Consider the following 27,905-nt stretch of genomic DNA (forward strand, 5'->3'; position numbering starts at 1 on the left):
AGAACGTGCTTTAGTTGTTGTGAGTGAGAAACTGAGTGAGCATCATTTTGGTCTAGATATCTTGGGTTAGGGTATCGCCATGGTTTTGTTTTACAACATTTCTGTACAGTGCATTCCTGTGGTTTTAGTGAAATTGGAGGAACAAAGTTATTTCTTTGCTGTAAACCTGTGTTCTTGGTTTTGTTAGATAATCATGCTGTTGGGTACAAAATAATGCCTTGTTTTGCTGAATACATTTGGAACAAAGTCTGAAAACAGGGTTTTGTTGGCTAATAAACATGTATTTTTCCAAATATATAGATATAGATAAAGATTCATATGTAATATTTAATGTGGTTGTAAATACTTGTAGTTAATGTAAATACATTTAAATTGACCTGGCTTTGTATTTGCAGGTTGCTACAACATGATTGATTGATTAGGTCTTTGTGATTTTCTCTTTGTTGACAGGTACACAGTTACCTGTCTGAACCTTCCTCAAGAGCACGTGAGGAAAGAGGATGGCAGTGACAGGCATGTTGCAAGGCAAGTGTTGCAAAGGCTTTTGTGGAAGTGTAAAAATACAGTACTTCATTAACACCTTGTAGCCACAAGATATTGATTTCAACTTTATAAACTTTGTTTCCATACCTTCATTCTTCCTGCTCTTCTTGAATTGCATCACATTATATCCTTGTGTGCTGCAAAGCAAATAGGAAATGAATGGTTAGAGAACCCAAGCAATAGAGAATGATTGTTTTAACAGATTTCTATACACACATTTTATAACAGAGGGGCTAACCACAGCTTACAAATATAAGCTGTATCTATTGAATACATCAACATCTTACAAGCATTAGCAACATTGTCTATGCTTAATGTGCAGATTTTTTTTTTTTAATACAATATAATATAGTTAGAAGGAAGCAGCAGAGTGCAATTTGTATACGGTTATAGCAAAAAAAAAAAAAAAACGAAAGAAATGTTACTTAGCAGAATGATGTCTTAATAGTGCCGAGACAAATATCAGAATATGTGCTTGACGTGTATTCAGAAAAATTAATATGTACATATTTGTTCTTATAACAACATTTCAGAAATATTGATGGACTGGAATTAGTTGTCTTTGAGCTCCTCTCTTTAGTTTTGCAGTGTTGAAGCGCTGACAGTCACTATCTTACCGGTAACACTAAGGAGCTGACGTCAGTATATTTGTGGGAGTTCGGACTGAAGGACCTCCTTGCCATGCTGAATATACCAGTTTTCCACAGCTGAGAAATATAAAAGGGAAGGAATTGAATATCATAAAAAAGCTCTATTCATTGAACTTGTTTGTTACTTTGTAAAAGATGAACAGCAAGGATGATGAAAGGAGAGACCGTAGCACTGGCTACAGTCAGGCATCATGCTGGTAGGCAATATGAGAGCCTCCCCCATATACCTCTGCAGACACAATTCAATCCTCACCCACATGTTTTTTTTTTTTTTGTTTGTTTGTTTTTTCCAGGTAAAGCAATGGAAAACGTAAACATTTTCAATTAAAAATATATTTAGTATGTGTCCAAAACTACTTTTTTGGAGGTCTCTTTTTAATATTTCATGCATGAAAGGGTTAACTTTACATTTGCTACATGGCATAAGGTATATGTTTAGGCATCTCTAATCTCCAAAAAACAAAAATCATCAGTACAATTATAATACATTGTGATGCTGTTAATGGGGTATTAATGCTATTGTATTACTGGCATTCACAATTCTGCATTAGGTTGTGTTTTTTTCTGCTTACCAATGCAATGATTACTGGGAGAACCAAAAGTGCGACACTGCAGAACACAATGATGATGATGGCGAATGGAGGGAAGGAGTCCTGAGAGGCAGCTGAAAGAGCAGTAAAAACATGCAGACTTCAGATCTTACTCCACTCCAGAAAGCTTATGTCTATGGCCTGCCATTATAATGCCCTGAGGAAACCTATGACAAGCCACTGAAAGACAACAACAGTACCAGCAATGTCTGGAATTGGAACATCTCCAGGATTGGGAACACAAAAAAATGAATCGTCAAAAAGACATGTATGTGCGATCTTATCAGATCGCGGTTAGCCATGTTTATTGTACGGCAGTGGGTTACCCCAATGAATCAGTTCACACCATACCGATAACCTGAACTAGCATACCGCTTTGTGAGACTGTAATGAGCTGCAGGCCGGTTGCCTCAATAGCAGAGTACCCGTTGCGCATCTCTTCCGCCACACTGCTGTTGGTATTCGCACCCGGTACGAAGGTCACCTCCGTTTCGCAAATGATCGACCCTTTCCTGTTGGGGGAGGGGGGGGGGGGGGGTGAGACCACCCATAACTTTAATCTTCAGTGATGTTACAAATGTTTCAACACTACTCTCTTTTATAGCGTTCCAATGGTTCTTTGGAAGATCTGTTCAGATGGTCTACCTTCTTATTTAAATGGGTAAGCTTCAAATGACGTTTTATTTATTTCTGTCTTTATTTGTTTCCTCAACCGTTGTGTGAGGTTTACAATCATCCAGAGACATTTCCTGCTTCAGTATATCATTTTAATTGTTGTTCTGGGTATCAGAATCCACCTGGTGTACCTGAAAGCTCTCCAAAGGAGCCGGCGCCACGTGGTAGATCTTCCCTCATGTCACTGCTTCTCCCCTGGATAAAGTACCATATGGTAGGTATTCCCCAGCTGACGAGCTGAACATCGGTGTGTGTGTCCCTTTACACACAACAGCAAAGTACTGTACATGCGATTATGTATAGAAACATCTTGATTCATTTTAAGAACCTGGATTTTCAAAATTCAAAAATGTTCCACCCCTAATTTAAATGCGGTGGCAGATTTGCCATGCTAATTATGGTAGTTAATCCAGGGTAAGTGACATGGGGGAAGATCTACTATGTGACACTTGCAAATACAGATGGACTCTTCAGGCTCAGATAATTCCAAATTGATTTTGATACATCTGGGCAATATAACTCATCAAACATCATTCATAAATTGTGTAGATAATAGGTAAGAAAAATAAATTACATTTGATGCTACTTCTCCTTTAAGCAGAATCACAGAGACATATAGGCACTGAAATAAATATAGAATAAGGCGAGTAGCCCCTTTCTACTTTTCCCAACCCTATATAACAATATTCTTACCTCAGTTTTGGTACATAAACTTCTGTGAAGCCGTTCTTGTTTGTAAAGAGCATTTGTGTCTGTGAATTTGATTAACAGGTTTTTGGTCATAAACGTGTTCACTACAGTTTTTTTCCTGATTTAAGAATTAACAACTGGAAATGGATCACAAACGTGTATAATATATATATATATATATATATATATATATATATATATATATATATATATATATATATATACAGCTCTGGAAAAAATTAAGAGACCACTGCAAAATTATCAGTTTCTCTGGTTTTACTATTTATAGGTATGTTGGGGAACATTGTCAGAGCAGAAGGAAGCAAGTTTTCTTCCAGGACAACCTTGTACTTGGCTTGATTCATGCGTCCTTCACAAAGACAAATCTGCCCGATTCCAGCTTTGCTGAAGCACCCCCAGATGAGTCCAATTTTCAGCTTTGCCCAACACCTGGTCGTTTAATGGTTAGACGGAGACCTGGAGAGGCCTACAAGCCACAGTGTCTCGCACCCACTGTGAAATGTGGTGGAGGATCGGTGATGATCTGGGGGTGCTTCAGCAAGGCTGGAATCTGGCAGCTTTGGCATGAATCAAGCCAAGTACAAGGATGTCCTGGAAGAAAACTTGCTTTCTTCTGCTCTGACAATGTTCCCCAACTCTGAGGATTGTTTTTTCCAGCAGGACAATGCTCCATGCCACACAGCCAGGTCAATCAAGGTGTGGATGGAGGACCACCAGATCAAGACCCTGTCATGGCCAGCCCAATCTCCAGACCTGAACCCCATTGAAAACCTCTGGAATGTGATCAAGAGGAGGATGGATGGTCACAAGCCATCAAACAAAGCCGAGCTGCTTGAATTTTTGTGCCAAGAGTGGCATAAAGTCACCCAACATCAATGTGAAAGACTGGTGGAGAGCATGCCAAGACGCATGAAAGCTGTGCTTGAAAATCAGGGTTATTCCACCAAATATTGATTTCTGAACTCTTCCTAAGTTAAAACATTAGTATTGTGTTGTTTAAAAATGAATATGAACTTATTTTCTTCGCATTATTCGAGGTCTGACAACACTGCATCTTTTTTGTTATTTTGACCAGTTGTCATTTTCTGCAAATAAATGCTCTAAATGACAATATTTTTATTTGGAATTTGGGAGAAATGTTGTCAGTAGTTTATAGAATAAAACAAAAATGTACATTTTACCCAAACACATACCTATAAATAGTAAAACCAGAGAAACATAATTTTGCAGTGGTCTCTTAATTTTTTCCAGAGCTGTGTATATATATATATATATATATATATATATATATATATATATATATATATATATATATATATATATATATATATATATATATATATAAATTTGGTTTATAATATAGTAACAATATTTCAGTCATGGGAAAGGCCTAATATAAACAATAATATGAATTTTGATGGATTATACTTTAGCAGCACCCACACTGTAACTTCCAGAGAGCTCATTGTTAATGAAGTGCACCTTTTTAATTGTTTTAATTTATTTTAGTTGAAGTGTGGCATATACACGCTATGAGTTCTGTTCAGGTTTTCCTATTCTGCAAAGGAGTCCAGATACTCACTGCGTTTGCAACTCGTTCACTGAAGTCTTTAAACTGTGCTGAAGATCTGTTAGAGAGTTGTGGTGTGAACTCATAGTTGATTATTCTTAAGCTATATGGGAACACGTCAAATTTAGCTGGCTTATCTGTTGGAAGTAGAAAAAAAACATTTAAATTATACAAATTCTTGCAACACACAATGTGTTTACAATTTGAAACAACACGTTTCAAATAGGCAGCAAACCTACCATTGACTTCAAGTGTGTATTTCACGTAGATAAAAGGCCTTGTGCTTGCAAGGATGGCGTTCGTTATATTTTCTGTGGGCACAATATTGGTTGTGTCAAATTCATATTCAAGTTTGGCCTGAATCCATCCGTCAGAGTTGCTGTGAAAAAACAGGACAAATATTGATAAATACTGCCTGTGAATTCATTATTGTAGAAATAAGTCAATAAGGTTTAATTTTCTTTCATCTACTATGCCCCTGAACAAACATATATATCATATGGCTGTTCCTTTGTACATCATCTAAAGTGTCAATACAACACTACGTTATCCCAAAGGGTTAGACCCCTCTTTGTTGACAGCCCAACTTTTTTGTCCCCTCTCAATCCTTTTTGTCACTATGAACAAAGACAAGCATGCGCTTGCAACTTCTTGCGAAAGGTGAGTGTGATGGATGACTTGTTCAAGCTCTTTTGTTGCTCAGAAAGCCAAAGGGTTGTATTAATTCTTGTATGTATGTAAGTAAAAAAAAAATAAATAAAATAAATAAATAAATAACACCACAAAGGCTACACCTTTAAACCAGTTGGCCAAGTTTAGCACCAGGTAGGGGTGAATCACAAAATAGTTACTTTGGGGCTATAGAAAGAATGTTGATAAACAAGAGTAATGATCATGTTCTCAGTGTTATGGGATCTTACCCAAAGGGCTTGCTATTCAGCCCTTTGTTAAAACGTCAAAACCTGTGCAGAATACAAGCATTGACATTAAAGCATGTGAGAAATGTTTAAATGGCCAATTGTGGAGGATAACATTAGCATAACAGTGGGGTAGACAGTAAGTAAAATCAATATGAGAGGTGGCTTCCCTGCCTGCTGTTTTGTTTGCTTGTTTGTGTGATGTATCTCCATAGCTACATGGGTTTGTAATAATGCCCTGCTGAGCTGTAAAATGATATGGTATGCTGTCTAATGTCAATTTCAGTTCAAGTAAAACATTATCACTGGAGACTGTTGCTTCGCTTTTACAACTGAATACCCCTGTAAGCTTTTAACAGATTTTATGTGAGAAAATGAACCATAAACCATACTTGAACCATATTTGATTTTTCACTTACCTAAAGCTGATAGACGGATCTTTTGAAGTTTTAGTGTAATGTTTCTTTAAGACCGGTTCAATCTGAAGTAAAAGGAAATGAGCAATTAGGATTACAATCACAAAGCTTTAGTTTTTGTACAAGAAACAACACTTTGAATTGCTAATGGGGTCTAGATGAGTTCAAATGTATAGGGACCACTGATACCAGTGCAAGAACACCATCTGACGTTTCTTGGTATTCTGTCACATGCCTGTAGCTATCCACAAAGAAAGAGTATACTTTGTAATTTAGATAGGAGTTTTCTCTTCTCTCTACAACGCATTGGGTGTTTACAGGGTTCAGAGTTGGTAATGGGCTGGGTCAAATCAGAAGTGAACTGGGCCAACTTGAAGAGGCCATAGTAGACCAGACAAATGAACAGAAGTTGTCTAAAAATATTTCTGACCAATAGCATGCTTTTTTTTTTTTTTTCTTTGTCCCTGCCCACTTCTGAATGGGCCATCTTATAAACTTTTTTTTTTTTTTTTTGCATCACAACAGAACAGGAAATGAAGGTCTTACCCAACCATTTATCTGATCATATCGTTTTTTGTATGCTGAGGATGTGGTCTCTGTCAGTCCATATTCAAAACCATCGGTGATGAGGAATTGTACAACCACTTTGAGTGGTGCCAGTAAGTCCACTGTTGCATCTGTAAGATGAGAAATAAACATATTTAGATGAAAAATACAAACAGAATAGTTCCTGCCACTGATTTGTGGCTGTGTTGTGTGTATACTGATGCTGGAGACCAGTTAATCAATCTTGTTTCAAAGACAATAGCACCAATATAGCAACAAAGAGTGGTGGTCTTCTGAAAACACTAATGAAGTTTCTGAAGTGTGAAAAATGATCACTAGGTGATGTGAAGCTCTAATTGCAGTTGCAGTGTTTAGAGCTCTGGTGGAAGAGGCAGTGAGATAAATATTTTACTGCTTTAATATGACAAACAGCAAATCATTTTAAGTAAAGTCATTTTTACTCAGTTAAAAGAAAACCTGGGGGTTTGATTGAATTGCACTATAAGATGTATGTATAAAGTGGCACTATATTGTTTATTAATTGAATCCAGAGATGCTGTCTACTTTGAATGGAGTGGTAAAATGTATGTATTTACTTACAATCAGATTTAATGCTTCCCAAGTCCACGGTTAGGTAACCAAAGCCATTCTCCTTCACATCCGTAAAGAAGGTTCGCACAATATCAGAATTGGATGGACTAGACTGATTCTTAAAAATAATTTCTGTATCTACAATGATGCTTGAGTCTTGCCTTGAAGGGGAGGAAGGCCTTTAAGGAAAAAAAAACACACAAATGAAAACAATTGATACAAATGGATTTATAACACACTGTACACAACCACACAATTATGTGTACAAGTACAGTAGTAATTGCACTTCAACTTGAGTGTAACTTTTAAAATTGAACAGTATATTTAAAATGTTATGGAAAGGTAGGAAACAATACCCTTGGAGATTTATTTGGGTATCACAGCCATATTTTCAAAATGTTTACTGTACTTAAAAAAATACAAGAATAGCATAAGAATTCCTCTGTAATTGCAGAATTTGCAAACAGTAAAATGTACCTGAAGGAACCTGCACTGGTGAACCTGAAGCTATATAGATGTTGTGTATCCAGTGAAACTCACACATTCTCTTCTGTGCAATGGTACTTTATTGCAACAACTGGTAATGCTAACTTAACATATACATTCTCTGCTATGAAACCAGCTTTGTTCATCTAGTCAGCTCACTTCGTGGGCTCACACCGGATTCTTAACATTTCTGTGTCTAAAACGATGTTTGAGTCTTGCCTTGAAGTGGAAGACCTTTAAGGAAAAAACACACTCTACCGTTCCTACAATTCACTGGACTTGCCAGACCTATGAACCACGTTACTGGATCCTCAGCTAATGCACTATCCTTGCACTATCACATTCCTATGTCATTGTAGATATAACTTGTTGTAATCCTAACTTGTTTCATCCTATTTCATATTGTATTTTAGTAATATTAGTTGCACTTACTGTAAACTACACTGTATTTAAATATGAAGCTTGCACTGTAACCCTTTACTGCCAAATAAATAAATAATAATACAAATAATAATAATATAACCTTTGTTAAGTACACTGGGCACGTGCACACCAGTCACTCAATAACTAACAAAACAAGCAATTAGCAGAACGTGCTACTCACACTGTACAGGTACAGGGGCAGAGTGAACCCAGCTGTTTGGTTTTTGTGCCTAGCTAGGCTGCAATACAACAATAGTCATGCAGGAAATGATGACAATATTTCTTACCAGAACCCATTGATCTTGACTTTGTCAGTAGTGTCAGGGTACATTTTTTTAAAAATGCCGGTAAGCTGAGAAAGGGGAGATAATTGCAGTTGTTATTTTCATTAATAATATTAATATACACAAAAAATTCAATAATTCTAAATGTATAAATAGTATTTTTTTTCAGTATCCACATTAATGCTGCCTACTGCAACAATGCTAAATATCTGAGTGAATGGTTGTGTGTAGAGCTAGGAGTTTTAGTTTTAAGTTAAAACGTGTCTCAAGCTAAAAGTTCCATACAGAAAAAATGTGGGAATCTTTTATTATATCAATACCCTGATGTCCATTGACTCCTAAGAGGATGGTGGGCCTAAAATAAATCTGCGCAGGAGGGAGGCATGTAACATTCAAGACATTGTTAAAACAATTGAAGTAAAATGGAAAGGAAAAATAGATACCTGTATGATAATGTAATTTGCAAACTGAATATATTCCGTTGAGTTTTTATTGGCCAATGCAGACACAAAAACACAATTTGTTAACCTGAAGACAAGTTGTGGCTTAGTTGTGGCTTTAGTTGGAGAAGCACTTGCTTCTGTTGTAGGGTTTGTAGTGGGGGCTGCTGTTGTGGTGGTTGTAGTTGGGACTGCTGTTGTGGTGGTTGAAGTTGGGACAGTTGTAAGTGCTCCAGATGTTGTGGCTGTTGCAGGCACTGCATTTGTTGTGGTGGTTGGACGTATAGTGCTGGGTACATTTATTGTGGTTGGAGTAGTGGTGGTTGTTGTTGTTGTGGTGGTGGTGGTGGTGGTTGTAGTAGGGGCTGCTATTGTGGTCGTTGTAATAAAGGCAACCATTGTGGTTGTAGTGGGGTATGCTGCTTTACTCATTGTAGTAGGGGTAGTTATTGTAGTTGTTGTAGTAGGCTCTACTGTTGTGGTTGTAGTGGGAGCTGCTGTTGAAGGGGCTGCTGCTATTGTGGTGGCTGTAGTTTGGGGTGCTGTTATGGGGGCTACTGTTGTAGTGGGGTTTGCTGTAGTTGGGGCTGCTGTAGTGGCCGTTGTAGTAGAGGCAACCATTGTGGTTGTTGTAGTATGCTCTGCTGTTGTAGTTTTATTGGGCGGTGCTGTTGTGGTGGCTGTAGTGTGTGCTGCTGTTGTGGGTGCTGCTGTTGTGCTGGTTGTAGTGGGGGGTACTGTTGTGGGGGCTGCGGTTGTGGTTAAAGTGGGCGTTGCTGTTGTGGTGGATGTAGTTGGGGGTGCTGTTGTGGTGGTTACTGTTGTGATTGCAGTGGGGGCTGCTGTTGTTGTGGCTGCTGTTGTGTTAGTTGTAGTTGGGGGTGCTGTTGTAGTGGCTGCTATTGTGGTGGTTGTAGTGGGGGCTGCTGTTGTGGGGCCTGCTGTTGTGGTTAAAGTGGGCGGTGCTGTTGTGGGGGCTGTTGTTGTGGTGGATGTAGTTGGGGGTGCTGTTGTGGTGGTTACTGTTGTGTTTGCAGTGGGGGCTGCTGTTGTCGTGGCTGCTGTTGTGGGGACTTCTGTTGTGGTGGTTGTGGTTGGGTCTGCTGTTGTAGTGGTTGTAGTGAGGGCTGCTGTTGTTCTGGCTGTTGTTGTGGTAGCTGTAGTGGGGGGTGCTGTTGTGTGGGCTTCCGTTGTGGTGCCTGCTGCTGTGGTGGTTGTAGTGGGTGCTGCTGTTGTGGTGGTTATAGTGATGGCTGCTGTTTTGTTGGCTTCCTTTGTTGTGGTTGTAGTGGGCGTTGCTGTTGTGGATGCTGCTGTTGTCGTGGTTATAGTGGGGGGTGCTGCTGTTGTAGTGGGGTTTGCTGTTGTGGGGGCTGCTGCTGTGGTGGTTGTATTGGGGTCTTCTGTTGTGGTGGTTGTAGTTGGGTGTGCTGTTGTATTGGCTACTGTTGTGATGGATGTAATTGGGGGTGCTGTTGTGGGGGCTGCTTTTGTGGTTAAACTGGGCGGTGCTGTTGTTGGGGCTGCTGTTGTGGTGGATGTAGTTGGGGGTGCTGTTGTGGTGGTTACTGTTGTGATTGCAGTGGTGGCTGCTGTTGTCGTGGCTGCTGTTGTGGGGACTTCCGTTGTGGTGGTTGTAGTTGGGTCTGCTGTTGTGGTGGTTGTAGTGAGGGCTGCTGTTGTTCTGGCTGCTGTTGTGGTATCTGTAGTGGGGGTTGCTGTTGTGTGGGCTTCCGTTGTGGTGGCTGCTGCTGTGGTGGTTGTAGGGAGTGCTGCTGTTGTAGTGCTTGTAGTTGTTGGTATTATCGTCGCGGCTGCTGTTGTTGTATTTGCAGTGGGTGGTACTGTTGTGGGGGCTGCTTTTGTGGTGGTTGTTGTGGGGTGTGCTGTTGTAGTGGCTGCTGTTGTTGTGTTTGTAGTGGGGCCTGCTGTTGAGGAGGATGTAAAGTTGGCTGCTGTTGTGGTGGTTGTATTAGGCGCTACTGTTGTAGGGGCTGCTGTTGTGTTTGCAGTGGGGAGTGCTGTGGTGGGGGCTGCTGTTGTGGTGGTTGTAGTGGGGGCTGCTGTTGTGGGGCCTGCTGTTGTGGTTAAAGTGGGCGGTGCTGTTGTGGGGGCTGCTGTTGTGGTGGATGTAGTTGGGGGTGCTATTGTGGTGGTTACTGTTGTGTTTGCAGTGGGGGCTGCTGTTGTCGTGGCTGCTGTTGTGGGGACTTCCGTTGTGGTGGTTGTAGTTGGGTCTGCTGTTGTGGTGGTTGTAGTGAGGGCTGTTGTTGTGGTAGCTGTAGTGGGGGGTGCTGTTTTGTTGGCTTCCGTTGTTGTGGTTGTAGTGGGCGTTGCTGTTGTGGATGCTGCTGTTGTCGTGGTTGTAGTGGGGGGTGCTGCTGTTGTAGTGGGGTTTGCTGGTGTGGGGGCTGCTGCTGTGGTGGTTGTATTGGGGTCTTCTGTTGTGGTGGTTGTAGTTGGGTGTGCTGTTGTATTGGCTACTGTTGTGATGGATGTAATTGGGGGTGCTGTTGTGGGGGCTGCTGTTGTGGTTAAAGTGGGCGGTGCTGTTGTTGGGGCTGCTGTTGTGGTGGATGTAATTGGGGGTGCTGTTGTGGGGGCTGCGGTTGTGGTTAAAGTGGGCGGTGCTGTTGTGGGGGCTGTTGTTGTGGTGGATGTAGTTGGGGGTGCTGTTGTGGTGGTTACTGTTGTGTTTGCAGTGGGGGCTGCTGTTGTCGTGGCTGCTGTTGTGGGGACTTCCGTTGTGGTGGTTGTAGTTTGGTCTGCTGTTGTGGTGGTTGTAGTGAGGGCTGCTGTTGTTCTGGCTGCTGTTGTGGTATCTGTAGTGGGGGTTGCTGTTGTGTGGGCTTCCGTTGTGGTGGCTGCTGCTGTGGTGGTTGTAGGGAGTGCTGCTGTTGTAGTGCTTGTACTTGTTGGTATTATCGTCGCGGCTGCTGTTGTTGTATTTGCAGTGGGTGGTACTGTTGTGGGGGCTGCATTTGTGGTGGTTGTTGTGGGGTGTGCTGTTGTAGTGGCTGCTGTTGTTGTGTTTGTAGTGGGGCCTGCTGTTGTGGAGGATGTAAAGTGGGCTGCTGTTGTGGTGGTTGTATTAGGCGCTAATGTTGTAGGGGCTGCTGTTGTGTTTGCAGTGGGGGGTGCTGTGGTGGGGGCTGCTTTTGTGGTGGTTGTTGTGGGGTGTGCTGTTGTAGTGGCTGCTGTTGTGGTGGTTGTAGTGGGGCCTGCTGTTGTTGAGGATGTAATGTGGGCTGCTGTTGTGGTGGTTGTATTAGGCGCTACTGTTGTAGGGGCTGCTGTTGTAGGGGCTGCTGTTGTGTTTGCAGTGGGGGGTGCTGTGGTGGGGGCTGCTTTTGTTGTGGTTGTTGTGGGGTGTGCTGTTGTAGTGGCTGCTGTTGTGGTGGTTGTAGTGGGGGCTGTTGTTGTGGGGCCTGCTGTTGTGGTTAAAGTGGGCAGTGCTGTTGTGGGGGCTGCTGTTGTGGTGGATGTAGTTGGGGGTGCTGTTGTGGTAGTTACTGTTGTGTTTGCAGTGGGGGCTGCTGTTGTCGTGGCTGCTGTTGTGGGGACTTCCGTTGTGGTGGTTGTAGTTGGGTCTGCTGTTGTAGTGGTTGTAGTGAGGGCTGCTGTTGTTCTAGCTGCTGTTGTGGTAGCTGTAGTGGGGGGTGCTGTTGTGTGGGCTTCCGTTGTGGTGCCTTCTTCTGTGGTGGTTGTAGTGGGCGCTGCTGTTGTTGTGATTATAGTGAGGGCTGCTGTTGTGTTGGCTTCCGTTGTGGTGGTTGTAGTGGGGGTTGCTGTTGTGGATGCTGCTGTTGTCGTGGTTGTAGTGGGGTGTGCTGCTGTTGTAGTGGGGATTGCTGTTGTGAGGACTGCTGCTGTGGTGATTGTAGTGGGGACTGCTGTTGTTGTTAAAGCGGGCGGTGCTGTTGTGGGGGCTGCTGTTGTGGTGGATGTGGTGGGGGGTGCTCTTGTATTGGCTGCTGTTGTGGTGGATATAATTGGGGGTGCTGTTTTGGGGGCTGCTGTTGTGGTGGTTGTATTTGGGGGTGCTGTTGTAGTGGCTGCTGTTGTGGTGGTTGTGGTAGGGGCTGCTGTTGTGGTTAAAGTGGGCGGTGCTGTTGTGGGGGCTGCTGTTGTGGATTTAGTTGGGGGTGCTGTTTTGGTGGTTACTGTTCTGTTTGCAGTGGGAGCTGCTGTTGTCGTGGCTGCTGTTGTGGGGACTTCCGTTGTGGTGGTTGTAGTTGGGTCTGCTGTTGTAGTGGTTATAGTGAGGGCTGCTGTTTTGTTGGCTTCCGTTGTTGTGGTTGTAGTGGGGGTTGCTGTTGTGGATGCTGGTCTTGTCGTGGTTGTAGTGGGGGGTGCTGCTGTTGTAGTGGGGTTTGCTGTCGTGGGGGCTGCTGCTGTAGTGGTTGTATTGGGGGCTACTGTTGTGATGGTTGTAGTTGGGTGTGCTGCTGTATTGGCTACTGTTGTGATGGATGTAATTGGGGGTGCTGTTGTGGGGGCTGAGGTTGTGGTTAAATTGGGCGGTGCTGTTGTGGTGGATGTAGTTGGGGGTGCTGTTGTGGTGGTTACTGTTGTGTTTGCAGTGGGGGCTGCTGTTGTCGTGTCTGCTGTTGTGGAGACTTCCGTTGTGGTGGTTGTAGTTGGATCTGCTATTGTAGTGGTTATAGTGAGGGCTGCTGCAGTTGTGGTAGCTGTAGTGGGGGTTGCTGTTGTGTGGGCTTCCGTTGTGGTGGCTGCTGCTGTGGTGATTGTAGTGGGGGCTGCTGTTGTGGTGGTTGTAGTTGGGGGTGCTGTTGTAGTGGCTGCTATTGTGGCGGTTGTAGTAGGGGCTGCTGTTGTGTTAGTTGTAGTTGGGGGTGCTGTTGTAGTGGCTGCTATTGTGGTGGTTGTAGTGGGGGCTGCTGTTGTGGGGCCTGCTGTTGTGGTTAAAGTGGGCGGTGCTGTTGTGGGGCCTGTTGTTGTGGTGGATGTAGTTGGGGGTGCTGTTGTGGTGGTTACTGTTGTGTTTGCAGTGGGGACTGCTGTTGTCGTGGCTGCTGTTGTGGGGACTTCCGTTGTGGTGGTTGTAGTTGGGTCTGCTGTTGTAGTGGTTGTAGTGAGGGCTGCTGTTGTTCTGGCTGTTGTTGTGGTAGCTGTAGTGGGGGGTGCTGTTGTGTGGGCTTCCGTTGTGGTGCCTGCTGCTGTGGTGGTTGTAGTGGGTGCTGCTGTTGTGGTGGTTATAGTGAGGGCTGCTGTTTTGTTGGCTTCCGTTGTTGTGGTTGTAGTGGGCGTTGCTGTTGTGGATGCTGCTGTTGTCGTGGTTGTTGTGGGGTGTGCTGCTGTTGTAGTGGGGTTTTCTGTTGTGGGGGCTGCTGCTGTGGTGGTTGTATTGGGGTCTTCTGTTGTGGTGGTTGTAGTTGGGTGTGCTGTTGTATTGGCTACTGTTGTGATGGATGTAATTGGGGGTGCTGTTGTGGGGGCTGCTGTTGTGGTTAAAGTGGGCGGTGCTGTTGTGGGGGCTGCTGTTGTGGTGGATGTAGTTGGGGGTGCTGTTGTGGTGGTTACTGTTGTGTTTGCAGTGGGGGCTGCTGTTGTCGTGGCTGCTGTTGTGGGGACTTCTGTTGTGGTGGTTGTAGTTGCGTCTGCTGTTGTAGTGGTTATAGTGAGGGCTGCTGTTATTCTGTCTGCTGTTGTGGTATCTGTAGTGGGGGTTGCTGTTGTGTGGGCTTCCGTTGTGGTGGCTGCTGCTGTGGTGGTTGTAGGGAGTGCTGCTGTTGTAGTGCTTGTAGTTGTTGGTATTATCATCGCGGCTGCTGTTGTTGTATTTGCAGTAGGTGGTACTGTTGTGGGGGCTGCTTTTGTTGTGGTTGTTGTGGGGTGTGCTGTTGTAATGGCTGCTGTTGTTGTGTTTGTAGTGGGGCCTGCTGTTGTGGAGGATGTAAAGTCGGCTGCTGTTGTGGTGGTTGTATTAGGCGCTACTGTTGTAGGGGCTGCTGTTGTGTTTGCAGTGGGGGGTGCTGTGGTGGGGGCTGCTTTTGTGGTGGTTGTTGTGGGGTGTGCTGTTGTGGTGGCTGCTGTTGTGGTGGTTGTAGTGGGGCCTGCTGTTGAGGATGTAAAGTGGGCTGCTGTTGTGGTGGTTGTATTAGGCGCTACTGTTGTAGGGGCTGCTGTTGTGTTTGAAGTGGGGGGTGCTGTGGTGGGGGCTGCTTTTGTGGTGTTTGTTGTGGGGTGTGCTGTTGTAGTGGCTGCTGTTGTGGTAGTTGTAGTGGGGGCTGCTGTTGTGGTTAAAGTGGGCGGTGCTGTTGTGGGGGCTGCTGTTGTGGTGGATGTAGTTGGGGGTGCTGTTGTGGTGGTTACTGTTGTGTTTGCAGTGGGGGCTGCTGTTGTCGTGGCTGCTGTTGTGGGGACTTCCGTTGTGGTGGTTGTAGTTGCGTCTGCTGTTGTAGTGGTTATAGTGAGGGCTGCTGTTGTTCTGGCTGCTGTTGTGGTATCTGTAGTGGGGGTTGCTGTTGTGTGGGCTTCCGTTGTGGTGGCTGCTGCTGTGGTGGTTGTAGGGAGTGCTGCTGTTGTAGTGCTTGTAGTTGTTGGTATTATCATCGCGGCTGCTGTTGTTGTATTTGCAGTAGGTGGTACTGTTGTGGGGGCTGCTTTTGTGGTGGTTGTTGTGGGGTGTGCTGTTGTAGTGGCTGCTGTTGTTGTGTTTGTAGTGGGGCCTGCTGTTGTGGAGGATGTAAAGTGGGCTGCTGTTGTGGTGGTTGTATTAGGCGCTACTGTTGTAGGGGCTGCTGTTGTGTTTGCAGTGGGGGGTGCTGTGGTGGGGGCTGCTTTTGTGGTGGTTGTTGTGGGGTGTGCTGTTGTAGTGGCTGCTGTTGTGGTGGTTGTAGTGGGGCCTGCTGTTGAGGATGTAAAGTGGGCTGCTGTTGTGGTGGTTGTATTAGGCGCAACTGTTGTAGGGGCTGCTGTTGTGTTTGCAGTGGGGGGTGCTGTGGTGGGGGCTGCTTTTGTGGTGTTTGTTGTGGGGTGTGCTGTTGTAGTGGCTGCTGTTGTGGTAGTTGTAGTGGGGGCTGCTGTTGTGGTTAAAGTGGGCGGTGCTGTTGTGGGGGCTGCTGTTGTGGTGGATGTAGTTTGGGGAGCTGTTGTGGTGGTTACTGTTGTGTTTGCAGTGGGGGCTGCTGTTGTCGTGGCTGCTGTTGTGGGGACTTCCGTTGTGGTGGTTGTAGTTGGGTCTGCTGTTGTAGTGGTTGTAGTGAGGGCTGCTGTTGTTCTGGCTGCTGTTGTGGTAGCTGTAGTGGGGGGTGCTGTTGTGTGGGCTTCCGTTGTGGTGCCTTCTTCTGTGGTGGTTGTAGTGGGCGCTGCTGTTGTTGTGATTATAGTGAGGGCTGCTGTTGTGTTGGCTTCCGTTGTGGTGGTTGTAGTGGGGGTTGCTGTTGTGGATGCTGCTGTTGTCGTGGTTGTAGTGGGGTGTGCTGCTGTTGTAGTGGGGATTGCTGTTGTGAGGTCTGCTGCTGTGGTGATTGTAGTGGGGGCTGCTGTTGTTGTTAAAGCGGGCGGTGCTGTTGTGGGGGCTGCTGTTGTGGATTTAGTTGGGGGTGCTGTTGTGGTGGTTACTTTTGTGTTTGCAGTGGGGGCTGCTGTTGTCGTGGCTGCTGTTTTGGGGACTTCCGTTGTGGTGGTTGTAGTTGGGTCTGCTGTTGTGGTGGTTATAGTGAGGGCTGCTGTTTTGTTGGCTTCCGTTGTTGTGGTTGTAGTGGGCGTTGCTGTTGTGGATGCTGCTGTTGTCGTGGTTGTAGTGGGGGGTGCTGCTGTTGTAGTGGGGTTTGCTGTTGTGGGGGCTGCTGCTGTGGTGTTTGCATTGGGGTCTTCTGTTGTGGTGGTTGTAGTTGTGTGTGCTGTTGTATTGGCTACTGTTGTGATAGATGTAATTGGGGGTGCTGTTGTGGGGGCTGCTGTTGTGGTTAAAGTGGGCGGTGCTATTGTGGGGGCTGCTGTTGTGGTGGATGTAGTTGGGGGTGCTGTTGTGGTGGTTACTGTTGTGTTTGCAGTGGGGGCTGCTGTTGTCGTGGCTGCTGTTGTGGGGACTTCCGTTGTGGTGGTTGTACTTGGGTCTGCTGTTGTGGTGGTTGTAGTGAGAGCTGCTGTTGTTCTGGCTGCTGTTGTGATATCTGTAGTGGGGGTTGCTGTTGTGTGGGCTTCCGCTGTGGTGGCTGCTGCTGTGGTGGTTGTAGGGAGTGCTGCTGTTGTAATGCTTGTAGTTGTTGGTATTATCGTCGCTGCTGCTGTTGTTGTATTTGCAGTGGGTGGTACTGTTGTGGGGGCTGCATTTGTGGTGGTTGTTGTGGGGTGTGCTGTTGTAGTGGCTGCTGTTGTTGTGTTTGTAGTGGGGCCTGCTGTTGTGGAGGATGTAAAGTGGGCTGTTGCTGTGATGGTGGTATTAGGCGCTACTGTTGTAGGGGCTGCTGTTGTGTTTGCAGTGGGGGGTGCTGTGGTGGGGGCTGCTTTTGTGGTGGTTGTTGTGGGGTGTGCTGTTGTAGTGGCTGCTGTTGTGGTGGTTGTAGTGGGGGCTGCTGTTGTGGGGCCTGCTGTTGTGGTTAAAGTGGGCGGTGCTGTTGTGGGGGCTGCTGTTGTGGTAGTTGTAGTGGGGGCTGCTGTTGTGGTTAAAGTGGGCGGTGCTGTTGTGGGGGCTGCTGTTGTGGTGGATGTAGTTCGGGGTGCTGTTGTGGTGGTTACTGTTGTGTTTGCAGTGGGGGCTGCTGTTGTCGTGGCTGCTGTTGTGGGGACTTCCGTTGTGGTGGTTGTACTTGGGTCTGCTGTTGTGGTGGTTGTAGTGAGAGCTGCTGTTGTTCTGGCTGCTGTTGTGGTATCTGTAGTGGGGGTTGCTGTTGTGTGGGCTTCCGCTGTGGTGGCTGCTGCTGTGGTGGTTGTAGGGAGTGCTGCTGTTGTAATGCTTGTAGTTGTTGGTATTATCGTCGCTGCTGCTGTTGTTGTATTTGCAGTGGGTGGTACTGTTGTGGGGGCTGCATTTGTGGTGGTTGTTGTGGGGTGTGCTGTTGTAGTGGCTGCTGTTGTTGTGTTTGTAGTGGGGCCTGCTGTTGTGGAGGATGTAAAGTGGGCTGCTGCTGTGATGGTGGTATTAGGCGCTACTGTTGTAGGGGCTGCTGTTGTGTTTGCAGTGGGGGGTGCTGTGGTGGGGGCTGCTTTTGTGGTGGTTGTTGTTGGGTGTGCTGTTGTAGTGGCTGCTGTTGTGGTGGTTGTAGTGGGGGCTGCTGTTGTGGGGCCTGCTGTTGTGGTTAAAGTGGGCGGTGCTGTTGTGGGGGCTGCTGTTGTGGTAGTTGTAGTGGGGGCTGCTGTTGTGGTTAAAGTGGGCGGTGCTGTTGTGGGGGCTGCTGTTGTGGTGGATGTAGTTCGGGGTGCTGTTGTGGTGGTTACTGTTGTGTTTGCAGTGGGGGCTGCTGTTGTCGTGGCTGCTGTTGTGGGGACTTCCGTTGTGGTGGTTGTAGTGGGGGATGCTGTTGTATTGGTTGTAGTGAGGGCTGCTGTTGTTCTGGCTGTTGTTGTGGTAGCTGTAGTGGGGGGTGCTGTTGTGAGGGCTTCCGTTGTGGTGCCTGCTGCTGTGGTGGTTGTAGTGGGTGCTGCTGTTGTGGATGCTGCTGTTGTCGTGGTTGTAGTGGGGGGTGCTGCTGTTGTAGTGGGGTTTGCTGTTGTGGGGGCTGCTGCTGTGGTGGTTGTATTGGGGTCTTCTGTTGTGGTGGTTGTAGTTGGGTGTGCTGTTGTATTGGCTACTGTTGTGATGGATGTAATTGGGGGTGCTGTTGTGGGGGCTGCTGTTGTGGTTAAAGTGGGCGGTGCTGTTGTGGGGGCTGCTGTTGTGGTTAAAGTGGGCGGTGCTATTGTGGGGGCTGCTGTTGTGGTGGATGTAGTTGGGGGTGCTGTTGTGGTGGTTACTGTTGTGTTTGCAGTGGGGGCTGCTGTTGTCGTGGCTGCTGTTGTGGGGACTTCCGTTGTGGTGGTTGTACTTGGGTCTGCTGTTGTGGTGGTTGTAGTGAGAGCTGCTGTTGTTCTGGCTGCTGTTGTGGTATCTGTAGTGGGGGTTGCTGTTGTGTGGGCTTCCGATGTGGTGGCTGCTGCTGTGGTGGTTGTAGGGAGTGCTGCTGTTGTAATGCTTGTAGTTGTTGGTATTATCGTCGCTGCTGCTGTTGTTGTATTTGCAGTGGGTGGTACTGTTGTGGGGGCTGCATTTGTGGTGGTTGTTGTGGGGTGTGCTGTTGTAGTGGCTGCTGTTGTTGTGTTTGTAGTGGGGCCTGCTGTTGTGGAGGATGTAAAGTGGGCTGCTGCTGTGATGGTTGTATTAGGCGCTACTGTTGTAGGGGCTGCTGTTGTGTTTGCAGTGGGGGGTGCTGTGGTGGGGGCTGCTTTTGTGGTGGTTGTTGTGGGGTTTGCTGTTGTAGTGGCTGCTGTTGTGGTGGTTGTAGTGGGGGCTTCTGTTGTGGGGCCTGCTGTTGTGGTTAAAGTGGGCGGTGCTGTTGTGGGGGCTGCTGTTGTGGTAGTTGTAGTGGGGGCTGCTGTTGTGGTTAAAGTGGGCGGTGCTGTTGTGGGGGCTGCTGTTGTGGTGGATGTAGTTGGGGGTGCTGTTGTGTTGGTTACTGTTGTGTTTGCAGTGGGGGCTGCTGTTGTCGTGGCTGCTGTTGTGGGGACTTCCGTTGTGGTGGTTGTAGTTGGGACTGCTGTTGTATTGGTTGTAGTGAGGGCTGCTGTTGTTCTGGCTGTTGTTGTGGTAGCTGTAGTGGGGGGTGCTGTTGTGAGGGCTTCCGTTGTGGTGCCTGCTGCTGTGGTGGTTGTAGTGGGTGCTGCTGTTGTGGATGCTGCTGTTGTTGTGGTTGTAGTGGGGGGTGCTGCTGTTGTAGTGGGGATTGCTGTTGTGGGGGCTGCTGCTGTGGTGGTTGTATTGGGGTCTTCTGTTGTGGTGGTTGTAGTTGGGTGTGCTGTTGTATTAGCTACTGTTGTGATGGATGTAATTGGGGGTGCTGTTGTGGGGGCTGCTGTTGTGGTTAAAGTGGGCGGTGCTGTTGTGGGGGCTGCTGTTGTGGTGGATGTAGTTGGGGGTGCTGTTGTCTTGGTTACTGTTGTGTTTGCAGTGGGGGCTGCTGTTGTCGTGGCTGCTGTTGTGGGGACTTCCGTTGTGGTGGTTGTAGCTGGGTCTGGTGTTGTGGTGGTTGTAGTGAGGGCTGCTGTTGTTCTGGCTGCTGTTGTGGTATCTGTAGTGGGGGTTGCTGTTGTTTTGGCTTCCGTTGTGGTGGCTGCTGCTGTGGTGGTTGTAGGGAGTGCTGCTGTTGTAGTGCTTGTACTTGTTGGTATTATCGTCGCGGCTGCTGTTGTTGTATTTGCAGTGGGTGGTACTGTTGTGGGGGCTGCTTTTGTGGTGGTTGTTGTGGGGTGTGCTGTTGTAGTGGCTGCTGTTGTTGTGTTTGTAGTGGGGCCTGCTGTTGTGGAGGATGTAAAGTGGGCTGCTGTTGTGGTGGTTGTATTAGGCGCTACTGTTGTAGGGGCTGCTGTTGTGTTTGCAGTGGGGGGTGCTGTGGTGGGGGCTGCTTTTGTGGTGTTTGTTGTGGGGTGTGCTGTTGTAGTGGCTGCTGTTGTTGTGTTTGTAGTGGGGCCTGCTGTTGTGGAGGATGTAAAGTCGGCTGCTGTTGTGGTGGTTGTATTAGGCGCTACTGTTGTAGGGGCTGCTGTTGTGTTTGCAGTGGGGGGTGCTGTGGTGGGGGCTGCTTTTGTGGTGTTTGTTGTGGGGTGTGCTGTTGTGGGGACTTCCGTTGTGGTGGTTGTAGTTGGGTCTGCTGTTGTAGTGGTTGTAGTGACGGCTGCTGCTGTTCTAGCTGCTGTTGTGGTAGCTGTAGTGGGGGGTACTGTTGTGTGGGCTTCCATTGTGGTGCCTTCTTCTGTGGTGGTTGTAGTGGGCGCTGCTGTTGTTGTGATTATAGTGAGGGCTGCTGTTGTGTTGGCTTCCGTTGTGGTGGTTGTAGTGGGGGTTGCTGTTGTGGATGCTGCTGTTGTCGTGGTTGTAGTGGGGTGTGCTGCTGTTGTAGTGGGGATTGCTGTTGTGAGGTCTGCTGCTGTGGTGATTGTAGTGGGGGCTGCTGTTGTTGTTAAAGCGGGCGGTGCTGTTGTGGGGGCTGCTGTTGTGGTGGTTGTAGTTGGGGGTGCTGTTGTAGTGGCTGCTGTTGTGGTGGTTGTGGTAAGGGCTGCTGTTGTGGTTAAAGTGTGCGGTGCTGTTGTGGGGGCTGCTGTTGTGGATTTAGCTGGGGGTGCTGTTGTGGTGGTTACTTTTGTGTTTGCAGTGGGGGCTGCTGTTGTCGTGGCTGCTGTTGTGGGGACTTCCGTTGTGGTGGTTGTAGTTGGGTCTGCTGTTGTGGTGGTTATAGTGAGGGCTGCTGTTTTGTTGGCTTCCGTTGTTGTGGTTGTAGTGGGGGTTGCTTTTGTGGATGCTGGTCTTGTCGTGGTTGTAGTGGGGGGTGCTGCTGTTGTAGTGGGGTTTGCTGTCGTGGGGGCTGCTGCTGTAGTGGTTGTATTGGGGTCTGCTGTTGTGATGGTTGTAGTTGGGTGTGCTGCTGGATTGGCTACTGTTGTGATGGATGTAATTGGGGGTGCTGTTGTGGGGGCTGCGGTTGTGTTTAAAGTGGGCGGTGCTGTTGTGATGGATGTAGTTGGGGGTGCTCTTCTGGTGGTTACTGTTGTGATTGCAGTGGGGGCTGATGTTGTCGTGGCTGCTGTTGTGGGGACTTCCGTTGTGGTGGTTGTAGTTGGATCTGCTATTGTAGTGGTTATAGTGAGGGCCGCTGCTGTTGTGGTATCTGTAGTAGGGGTTGCTGTTGTGTGGGCTTCCGTTGTGGTGGCTGCTGTTGTGGTGGTTGTAGTGGGGGCTGCTGTTGTGGTGGTTGTAGTTGGGGGTGCTGCTGTAGTGACTGCTATTGTGGCGGTTGTAGTGGGGGCTGCTGTTGTGTTAGTTGTAGTTGGGGGTGCTGTTGTAGTGGCTGCAATTGTGTTGGTTGTAGTGGGGGCTGCTGTTGTGTGGCCTGCTGTTGTGGTTAAAGTGGGTGGTGCTGTTGTGGGGGCTGTTGTTGTGGTGGATGTAGTTGGGGGTGCTGTTGTGGTGGTTACTGTTGTGTTTGCAGTGGGGGCTGCTGTTGTCGTGGCTGCAGTTGTGGGGACTTCCGTTGTGGTGGTGGTAGTTGGGTCTGCTGTTGTAGTGGTTGTAGTGAGGGCTGCAGTTGTGGTGGTTGTAGTGAGGGCTGCTGTTGTTCTGGCTGTTGTTGTGGTAGCTGTAGTGGGGGGTGCTGTTGTTTGGGCTTCCGTTGTGGTGCCTGCTGCTGTGGTGGTTGTAGTGGGTGCTGCTGTTGTGGTGGTTATAGTGAGGGTTGCTGTTTTGTTGGCTTCCGTTGTTGTGGTTGTAGTGGGCGTTGCTGTTGTGGATGCTGCTGTTGTCGTGGTTGTATTGGGGGGTGCTGCTGTTGTAGTGGGGTTTGCTGTTGTGGGGGCTGCTGCTGTGGTGGTTGTATTGGGGTCTTCTGTTGTGGTGGTTGTAGTTGGGTGTGCTGTTGTATTGGCTACTGTTGTGATGGATGTAATTGGGGATGCTGTTGTGGGGGCTGCTGTTGTGGTTAAAGTGGGCGGTGCTGTTGTTGGGGCTGCTGTTGTGGTGGATGTAGTTTGGGGTGCTGTTGTGGTGGTTACTGTTGTGATCGCAGTGGGGACTGCTGTTGTCGTGGCTGCTGTTGTGGGGACTTCCGTTGTGGTGGTTGTAGTAGGGTCTGCTGATGTGGTGGTTGTAGTGAGGGCTGCTGTTGTTCTGGCTGCTGTTGTGGTATCTGTAGTGGGGGTTGCTGTTGTGTTGGCTTCCGTTGTGGTGGCTGCTGCTGTGGTGGTTGTAGGGAGTGCTGCTGTTGTAGTGCTTGTAGTTGTTGGTATTATCGTCGCGGCTGCTGCTGTTGTATTTGCAGTGGGTGGTACTGTTGTGGGGGCTGCTTTTGTGGTGGTTGTTGTGGGGTGTGCTGTTGTAGTGGCTGCTGTTGTTGTGTTTGTAGTGGGGCCTGCTGTTGTGGAGGATGTAAAGTGGGCTGCTGTTGTGGTGGTTGTATTAGGCGCTACTGTTGTAGGGGCTGCTGTTGTGTTTGCAGTGGGGGGTGCTGTGGTGGGGGCTGCTTTTGTGGTGGTTGTTGTGGGGTGTGCTGTTGTAGTGGCTGCTGTTGTGGTGGTTGTAGTGGGTGCTGCTGTTGTGGTGGTTATAGTGAGGGCTGCTGTTTTGTTGGCTTCCGTTGTTGTGGTTGTAGTGGGCGTTGCTGTTGTGGATGCTGCTGTTGTGGTGGTTGTGGTGGGGGGTGCTGCTGTTGTAGTGGGGTTTGCTGTTGAGGGGGCTGCTGCTGTGGTGGTTGTATTGGGGTCTTCTGTTGTGGTGGTTGTAGTTGGGTGTGCTGTTGTATTGGCTACTGTTGTGATGGATGTAATTGGGGGTGCTGTTGTGGGGGCTGCTGTTGTGGTTAAAGTGGGCGGTGCTATTGTGGGGGCTGCTGTTGTGGTGGGTGTAGTTGGGGATGCTGTTGTGGTGGTTACTGTTGTGTTTGCAGTGGGGGCTGCTGTTGTCGTGGCTGCTGTTGTGGGGACTTCCGTTGTGGTGGATGTAGCGGGGTCTGGTGTTGTGGTGGTTGTAGTGAGGGCTGCTGTTATTCTGGCTGCTGTTGTGGTTTCTGTAGTGGGGGTTGCTGTTGTGTGGGCTTCCGTTGTGGTGGCTGCTGTTGTGGTGGTTGTAGGGAGTGCTGCTGTTGTAGTGCTTGTAGTTGTTGGTATTATCATCGCGGCTGCTGTTGTTGTATTTGCAGTAGGTGGTACTGTTGTGGGGGCTGCTTTTGTGGTGGTTGTTGTGGGGTGTGCTTTTGTAGTGGCTGCTGTTGTTGTGTTTATAGTGGGGCCTACTGTTGTGGAGGATGTAAAGTGGGCTGCTGTTGTGGTGGTTGTATTAGGCGCTAATGTTGTAGGGGCTGCTGTTGTGTTTGCAGTGGGGGGTGCTGTGGTGGGGGCTGCTTTTGTGGTGGTTGTTGTGGGGTGTGCTGTTGTAGTGGCTGCTGTTGTGGTGGTTGTAGTGGGGCCTGCTGTTGAGGATGTAAAGTGGGCTGCTGTTGTGGTGGTTGTATTAGGCGCTACTGTTGTAGGGGCTGCTGTTGTGTTTGCAGTGGGGGGTGCTGTGGTGGGGGCTGCTTTTGTGGTGGTTGTTGTGGGGTGTGCTGTTGTAGTGGCTGCTGTTGTGGTGGTTGTAGTGGGGGCTGCTGTTGTGGGGCCTGCTGTTGTGGTTAAAGTGGGCGGTGCTGTTGTGGGCGCTGTTGTTGTGGTGGATGTAGTTGGGGGTGCTGTTGTGGTGGTTACTGTTGTGTTTGCAGTGGGGGCTGCTGTTGTCGTGGCTGCTGTTGTGGGGACTTCCGTTGTGGTGGTTGTAGTTGGGTCTGCTGTTGTGGTGGTTATAGTGAGGGCTGCTGTTTTGTTGGCTTCCGTTGTTGTGGTTGTAGTGGGGGTTGCTGTTGTGGATGCTGCTGTTGTCGTGGTTGTAGTGGGCGGTGCTGCTGTAATGGGGTTTGCTGTCATGGGGGCTGCTGCTGTAGTGGTTGTATTGGGAGCTACTGTTGTGATGGTTGTAGTTGGGTTTGCTGCTGTATTGGCTACTGTTGTGATGGATGTAATTGGGGGTGCTGTTGTGGGGGCTGCGGTTGTGGTTAAAGTGGGCGGTGCTGTTGTTGGGGCTGCTGTTGTGGTGGATGTAGTTGGGGGTGCTGTTGTGGTGGTTACTGTTGTGTTTGCAGTGGGGGCTGCTGTTGTCGTGGCTGCTGTTGTGGGGACTTCCGTTGTGGTGGTTGTAGTTGGGTCTGCTGTTGTGGTGGTTGTAGTGAGGGCTGCTGTTGTTCTGGCTGCTGTTGTGGTATCTGTAGTGGGGGTTGCTGTTGTGTGGGCTTCCGTTGTGGTGGCTGCTGCTGTGGTGGTTGTAGGGAGTGCTGCTGTTGTAGTGCTTGTAGTTGTTGGTATTATCGTCGCGGCTGCTGTTGTATTTGCAGTGGGTGGTACTGTTGTGGGGGCTGCTTTTGTGGTGGATGTTGTGGGGTGTGCTGTTGTAGTGGCTGCTGTTGTTGTGTTTGTAGTGGGGCCTGCTGTTGTGGAGGATGTAAAGTGGGCTGCTGTTGTGGTGGTTGTATTAGGCGCTACTGTTGTAGGGGCTGCTGTTGTGTTTGTAGTGGGGGGTGCTGTGGTGGGGGCTGCTTTTGTGGTGGTTGTTGTGGGGTGCGCTGTTGTAGTGGCTGCTGTTGTGGTAGTTGTAGTGGGGGCTGCTGTTGTGGTTAAAGTGGGTGGTGCTGTTGTGGGGGCTGCTGTTGTGGTGGATGTAGTTGGGGGTGCTGTTGTGGTGGTTACTGTTGTGTTTGCAGTGGGGGCTGCTGTTGTCGTGGCTGCTGTTGTGGGGACTTCCGTTGTGGTGGTTGTAGTTGGGTCTGCTGTTGTAGTGGTTGTAGTGAGGGTTGCTGTTGTTCTAGCTGCTGTTGTGGTAGCTGTAGTGGGGGGTGCTGTTGTGTGGGCTTCTGTTGTGGTGCCTTCTTCTGTGGTGGTTGTAGTGGGCGCTGCTGTTGTTGTGATTATAGTGAGGGCTGCTGTTGTGTTGGCTTCCGTTGTGGTTGTTGTAGTGGGGGTTGCTGTTGTGGATGCTGCTGTTGTCGTGGTTGTAGTGGGGTGTGCTGCTGTTGTAGTGGGGATTGCTGTTGTGAGGTCTGCTGCTGTGGTGATTGTAGTGGGGGCTGCTATTGTTGTTAAAGCGGGCGGTGCTGTTGTGGGGGCTGCTGTTGTGGTGGTTGTAGTTGGGGGTGCTGTTGTAGTGGCTGCTGTTGTGGTGGTTGTGGTAGGGGCTGCTGTTGTGGTTAAAGTGGGCGGTGCTGTTGTGGGGGCTGCTGTTGTGGATGTAGTTGGGGGTGCTGTTGTTTTGGTTACTGTTGTGTTTGCAGTGGGGGCTGCTGTTGTCGTGGCTGCTGTTGTGGGGACTTCCGTTGTGGTGGTTGTAGTTGGGTCTGCTGTTGTGGTGGTTATAGTGAGGGCTGCTGTTTTGTTGGCTTCCGTTGTTGTGGTTGTAGTGGGGGTTGCTGTTGTGGATGCTGGTCTTGTCGTGGTTGTAGTGGAGGGTGCTGCTGTTGTAGTGGGGTGTGCTGTTGAGGGGGCTGCTGCTGTAGTGGTTGTATTGGGGGCTACTGTTGTGATGGTTGTAGTTGGGTTTGCTGCTGTATTGGCTACTGTTGTGATGGATGTAATAGGGGGTGCTGTTGTGGGGGCTGCGGTTGTGTTTAAAGTGGGCGGTGCTGTTGTGGTGGATGTAGTTGGGGGTGCTGTTGTGGTGGTTACTGTTGTGATTGCAGTGGGGGCTGCTGTTGTCGTGGCTGCTGTTGTGGGGACTTCCGTTGTGGTGGTTGTACTTGGGTCTGCTGTTGTGGTGGTTGTAGTGAGGGCTGCTGTTGTTCTGGCTGCTGTTGTGGTATCTGTAGTGGGGGTTGCTGTTGTGTGGGCTTCCGTTGTGGTGGCTGCTGCTGTGGTGGTTGTAGGGAGTGCTGCTGTTGTAGTGCTTGTAGTTGTTGGTATTATCGTCGCGGCTGCTGTTGTTGTATTTGCAGTGGGTGGTACTGTTGTGGGGGCTGCTTTTGTGGTGGTTGTTGTGGGTTGTGCTGTTGTAGTGGCTGCTGTTGTTGTGTTTGTAGTGGGGCCTGCTGTTGAGGAGGATGTAAAGTTGGCTGCTGTTGTGGTGGTTGTATTAGGCGCTACTGTTGTAGGGGCTGCTGTTGTGTTTGCAGTGGGGAGTGCTGTGGTGGGGGCTGCTTTTGTGGTGGTTGTTGTGGGGTGTGCTGTTGTAGTGGCTGCTGTTGTGGTGGTTGTAGTGGGGGCTGCTGTTGTGGGGCCTGCTGTTGTGGTTAAAGTGGGCGGTGCTGTTGTGGGGGCTGCTGTTGTGGTGGATGTAGTTGGGGGTGCTATTGTGGTGGTTACTGTTGTGTCTGCAGTGGGGGCTGCTGTTGTCGTGGCTGCTGTTGTGGGGACTTCCGTTGTGGTGGTTGTAGTTGGGTCTGCTGTTGTGGTGGTTGTAGTGAGGGCTGTTGTTGTGGTAGCTGTAGTGGGGGGTGCTGTTTTGTTGGCTTCCGTTGTTGTTGTTGTAGTGGGCGTTGCTGTTGTGGATGCTGCTGTTGTCGTGGTTGTAGTGGGGGGTGCTGCTGTTGTAGTGGGGTTTGCTGGTGTGGGGGCTGCTGCTGTGGTGGTTGTATTGGGGTCTTCTGTTGTGGTGGTTGTAGTTGGGTGTGCTGTTGTATTGGCTACTGTTGTGATGGATGTAATTGGGGGTGCTGTTGTGGGGGCTGCTGTTGTGGTTAAAGTGGGCGGTGCTGTTGTTGGGGCTGCTGTTGTGGTGGATGTAATTGGGGGTGCTGTTGTGGGGGCTGCGGTTGTGGTTAAAGTGGGCGGTGCTGTTGTGGGGGCTGTTGTTGTGGTGGATGTAGTTGGGGGTGCTGTTGTGGTGGTTACTGTTGTGTTTGCAGTGGGGGCTGCTGTTGTCGTGGCTGCTGTTGTGGGGACTTCCGTTGTGGTGGTTGTAGTTTGGTCTGCTGTTGTGGTGGTTGTAGTGAGGGCTGCTGTTGTTCTGGCTGCTGTTGTGGTATCTGTAGTGGGGGTTGCTGTTGTGTGGGCTTCCGTTGTGGTGGCTGCTGCTGTGGTGGTTGTAGGGAGTGCTGCTGTTGTAGTGCTTGTACTTGTTGGTATTATCGTCGCGGCTGCTGTTGTTGTATTTGCAGTGGGTGGTACTGTTGTGGGGGCTGCTTTTGTGGTGGTTGTTGTGGGGTGTGCTGTTGTAGTGGCTGCTGTTGTTGTGTTTGTAGTGGGGCCTGCTGTTGTGGAGGATGTAAAGTGGGCTGCTGTTGTGGTGGTTGTATTAGGCGCTAATGTTGTAGGGGCTGCTGTTGTGTTTGCAGTGGGGGGTGCTGTGGTGGGGGCTGCTTTTGTGGTGGTTGTTGTGGGGTGTGCTGTTGTAGTGGCTGCT

General features: G+C 48.5%; 3 protein-coding genes and 1 long non-coding RNA gene across 7 annotated transcripts in view; 1 reads left to right on the plus strand and 3 right to left on the minus strand.

Annotated features, from left to right (window-relative positions):
* Positions 1-540: 540 nt before the first annotated feature.
* On the minus strand, positions 541-1,858 carry LOC131698898 (uncharacterized). Its single transcript, XR_009307894.1, has 3 exons — positions 1,766-1,858; positions 1,161-1,250; positions 541-680 (listed from the first exon to the last, which is right to left on the minus strand). It is a non-coding gene; the product is annotated as an uncharacterized LOC131698898 (long non-coding RNA).
* Positions 1,859-2,385: 527 nt separating this feature from the next.
* LOC131698896 (proline-rich protein 36-like) overlaps positions 2,386-27,905 on the plus strand; it is a 79,242-nt gene continuing 53,722 nt past the window's right edge. For 2 of the 4 annotated variants that reach the window (XM_058993584.1, XM_058993585.1), the window contains exon 1: positions 2,402-2,444. The gene's annotated coding sequence lies outside the window, so the exon portion shown is untranslated. Of the gene's footprint in view, positions 2,445-3,826; positions 4,417-27,905 lie in introns of those variants that run through there. The other 2 variants (XR_009307892.1, XR_009307893.1) reach the window with 2 other exon arrangements.
* Positions 2,767-9,678, minus strand: LOC131698895 (uncharacterized). Its single transcript, XM_058993583.1, has 8 exons — positions 8,846-9,678; positions 8,406-8,470; positions 7,219-7,388; positions 6,619-6,749; positions 6,076-6,137; positions 4,979-5,118; positions 4,752-4,876; positions 2,767-3,210 (listed from the first exon to the last, which is right to left on the minus strand). Exons 1-8 carry the CDS (start codon positions 9,461-9,463, stop codon positions 3,148-3,150), a joined length of 1,374 nt encoding a protein of 457 aa, XP_058849566.1. The 5' UTR covers positions 9,464-9,678; the 3' UTR covers positions 2,767-3,147.
* On the minus strand, positions 23,141-24,634 carry LOC131698955 (integumentary mucin C.1-like; the record flags this gene model as incomplete). Its single annotated transcript, XM_058994089.1, has 2 exons — positions 23,141-23,461; positions 24,563-24,634. Coding segments are annotated over 2 exons (393 nt in total), but the record flags the coding sequence as incomplete, so codon positions are not given.

This window comes from Acipenser ruthenus, chromosome 20, assembly GCF_902713425.1.
Source record: "Acipenser ruthenus chromosome 20, fAciRut3.2 maternal haplotype, whole genome shotgun sequence".
In the NCBI taxonomy this organism is placed as follows: domain Eukaryota; kingdom Metazoa; phylum Chordata; class Actinopteri; order Acipenseriformes; family Acipenseridae; genus Acipenser; species Acipenser ruthenus.

What these genes read in the sequence shown, in the direction of transcription:
- LOC131698895 (XM_058993583.1), bottom strand. Translation starts at nt 9,463, where the DNA reads ATGGTTGCCTCTACTACAACGGCCACTACAGCAGCCCCAACTACAGCA. An exon ending in GATCCGTCTATCAGCTTTAG is followed by an intron (nt 5,119 to 6,075) that starts GTAAGTGAAAAA and finishes GTTTTTTCACAG; the next exon opens with CAACTCTGACGGATGGATTC. An exon ending in ATACACACTTGAAGTCAATG is followed by an intron (nt 4,877 to 4,978) that starts GTAGGTTTGCTG and finishes TACTTCCAACAG; the next exon opens with ATAAGCCAGCTAAATTTGAC.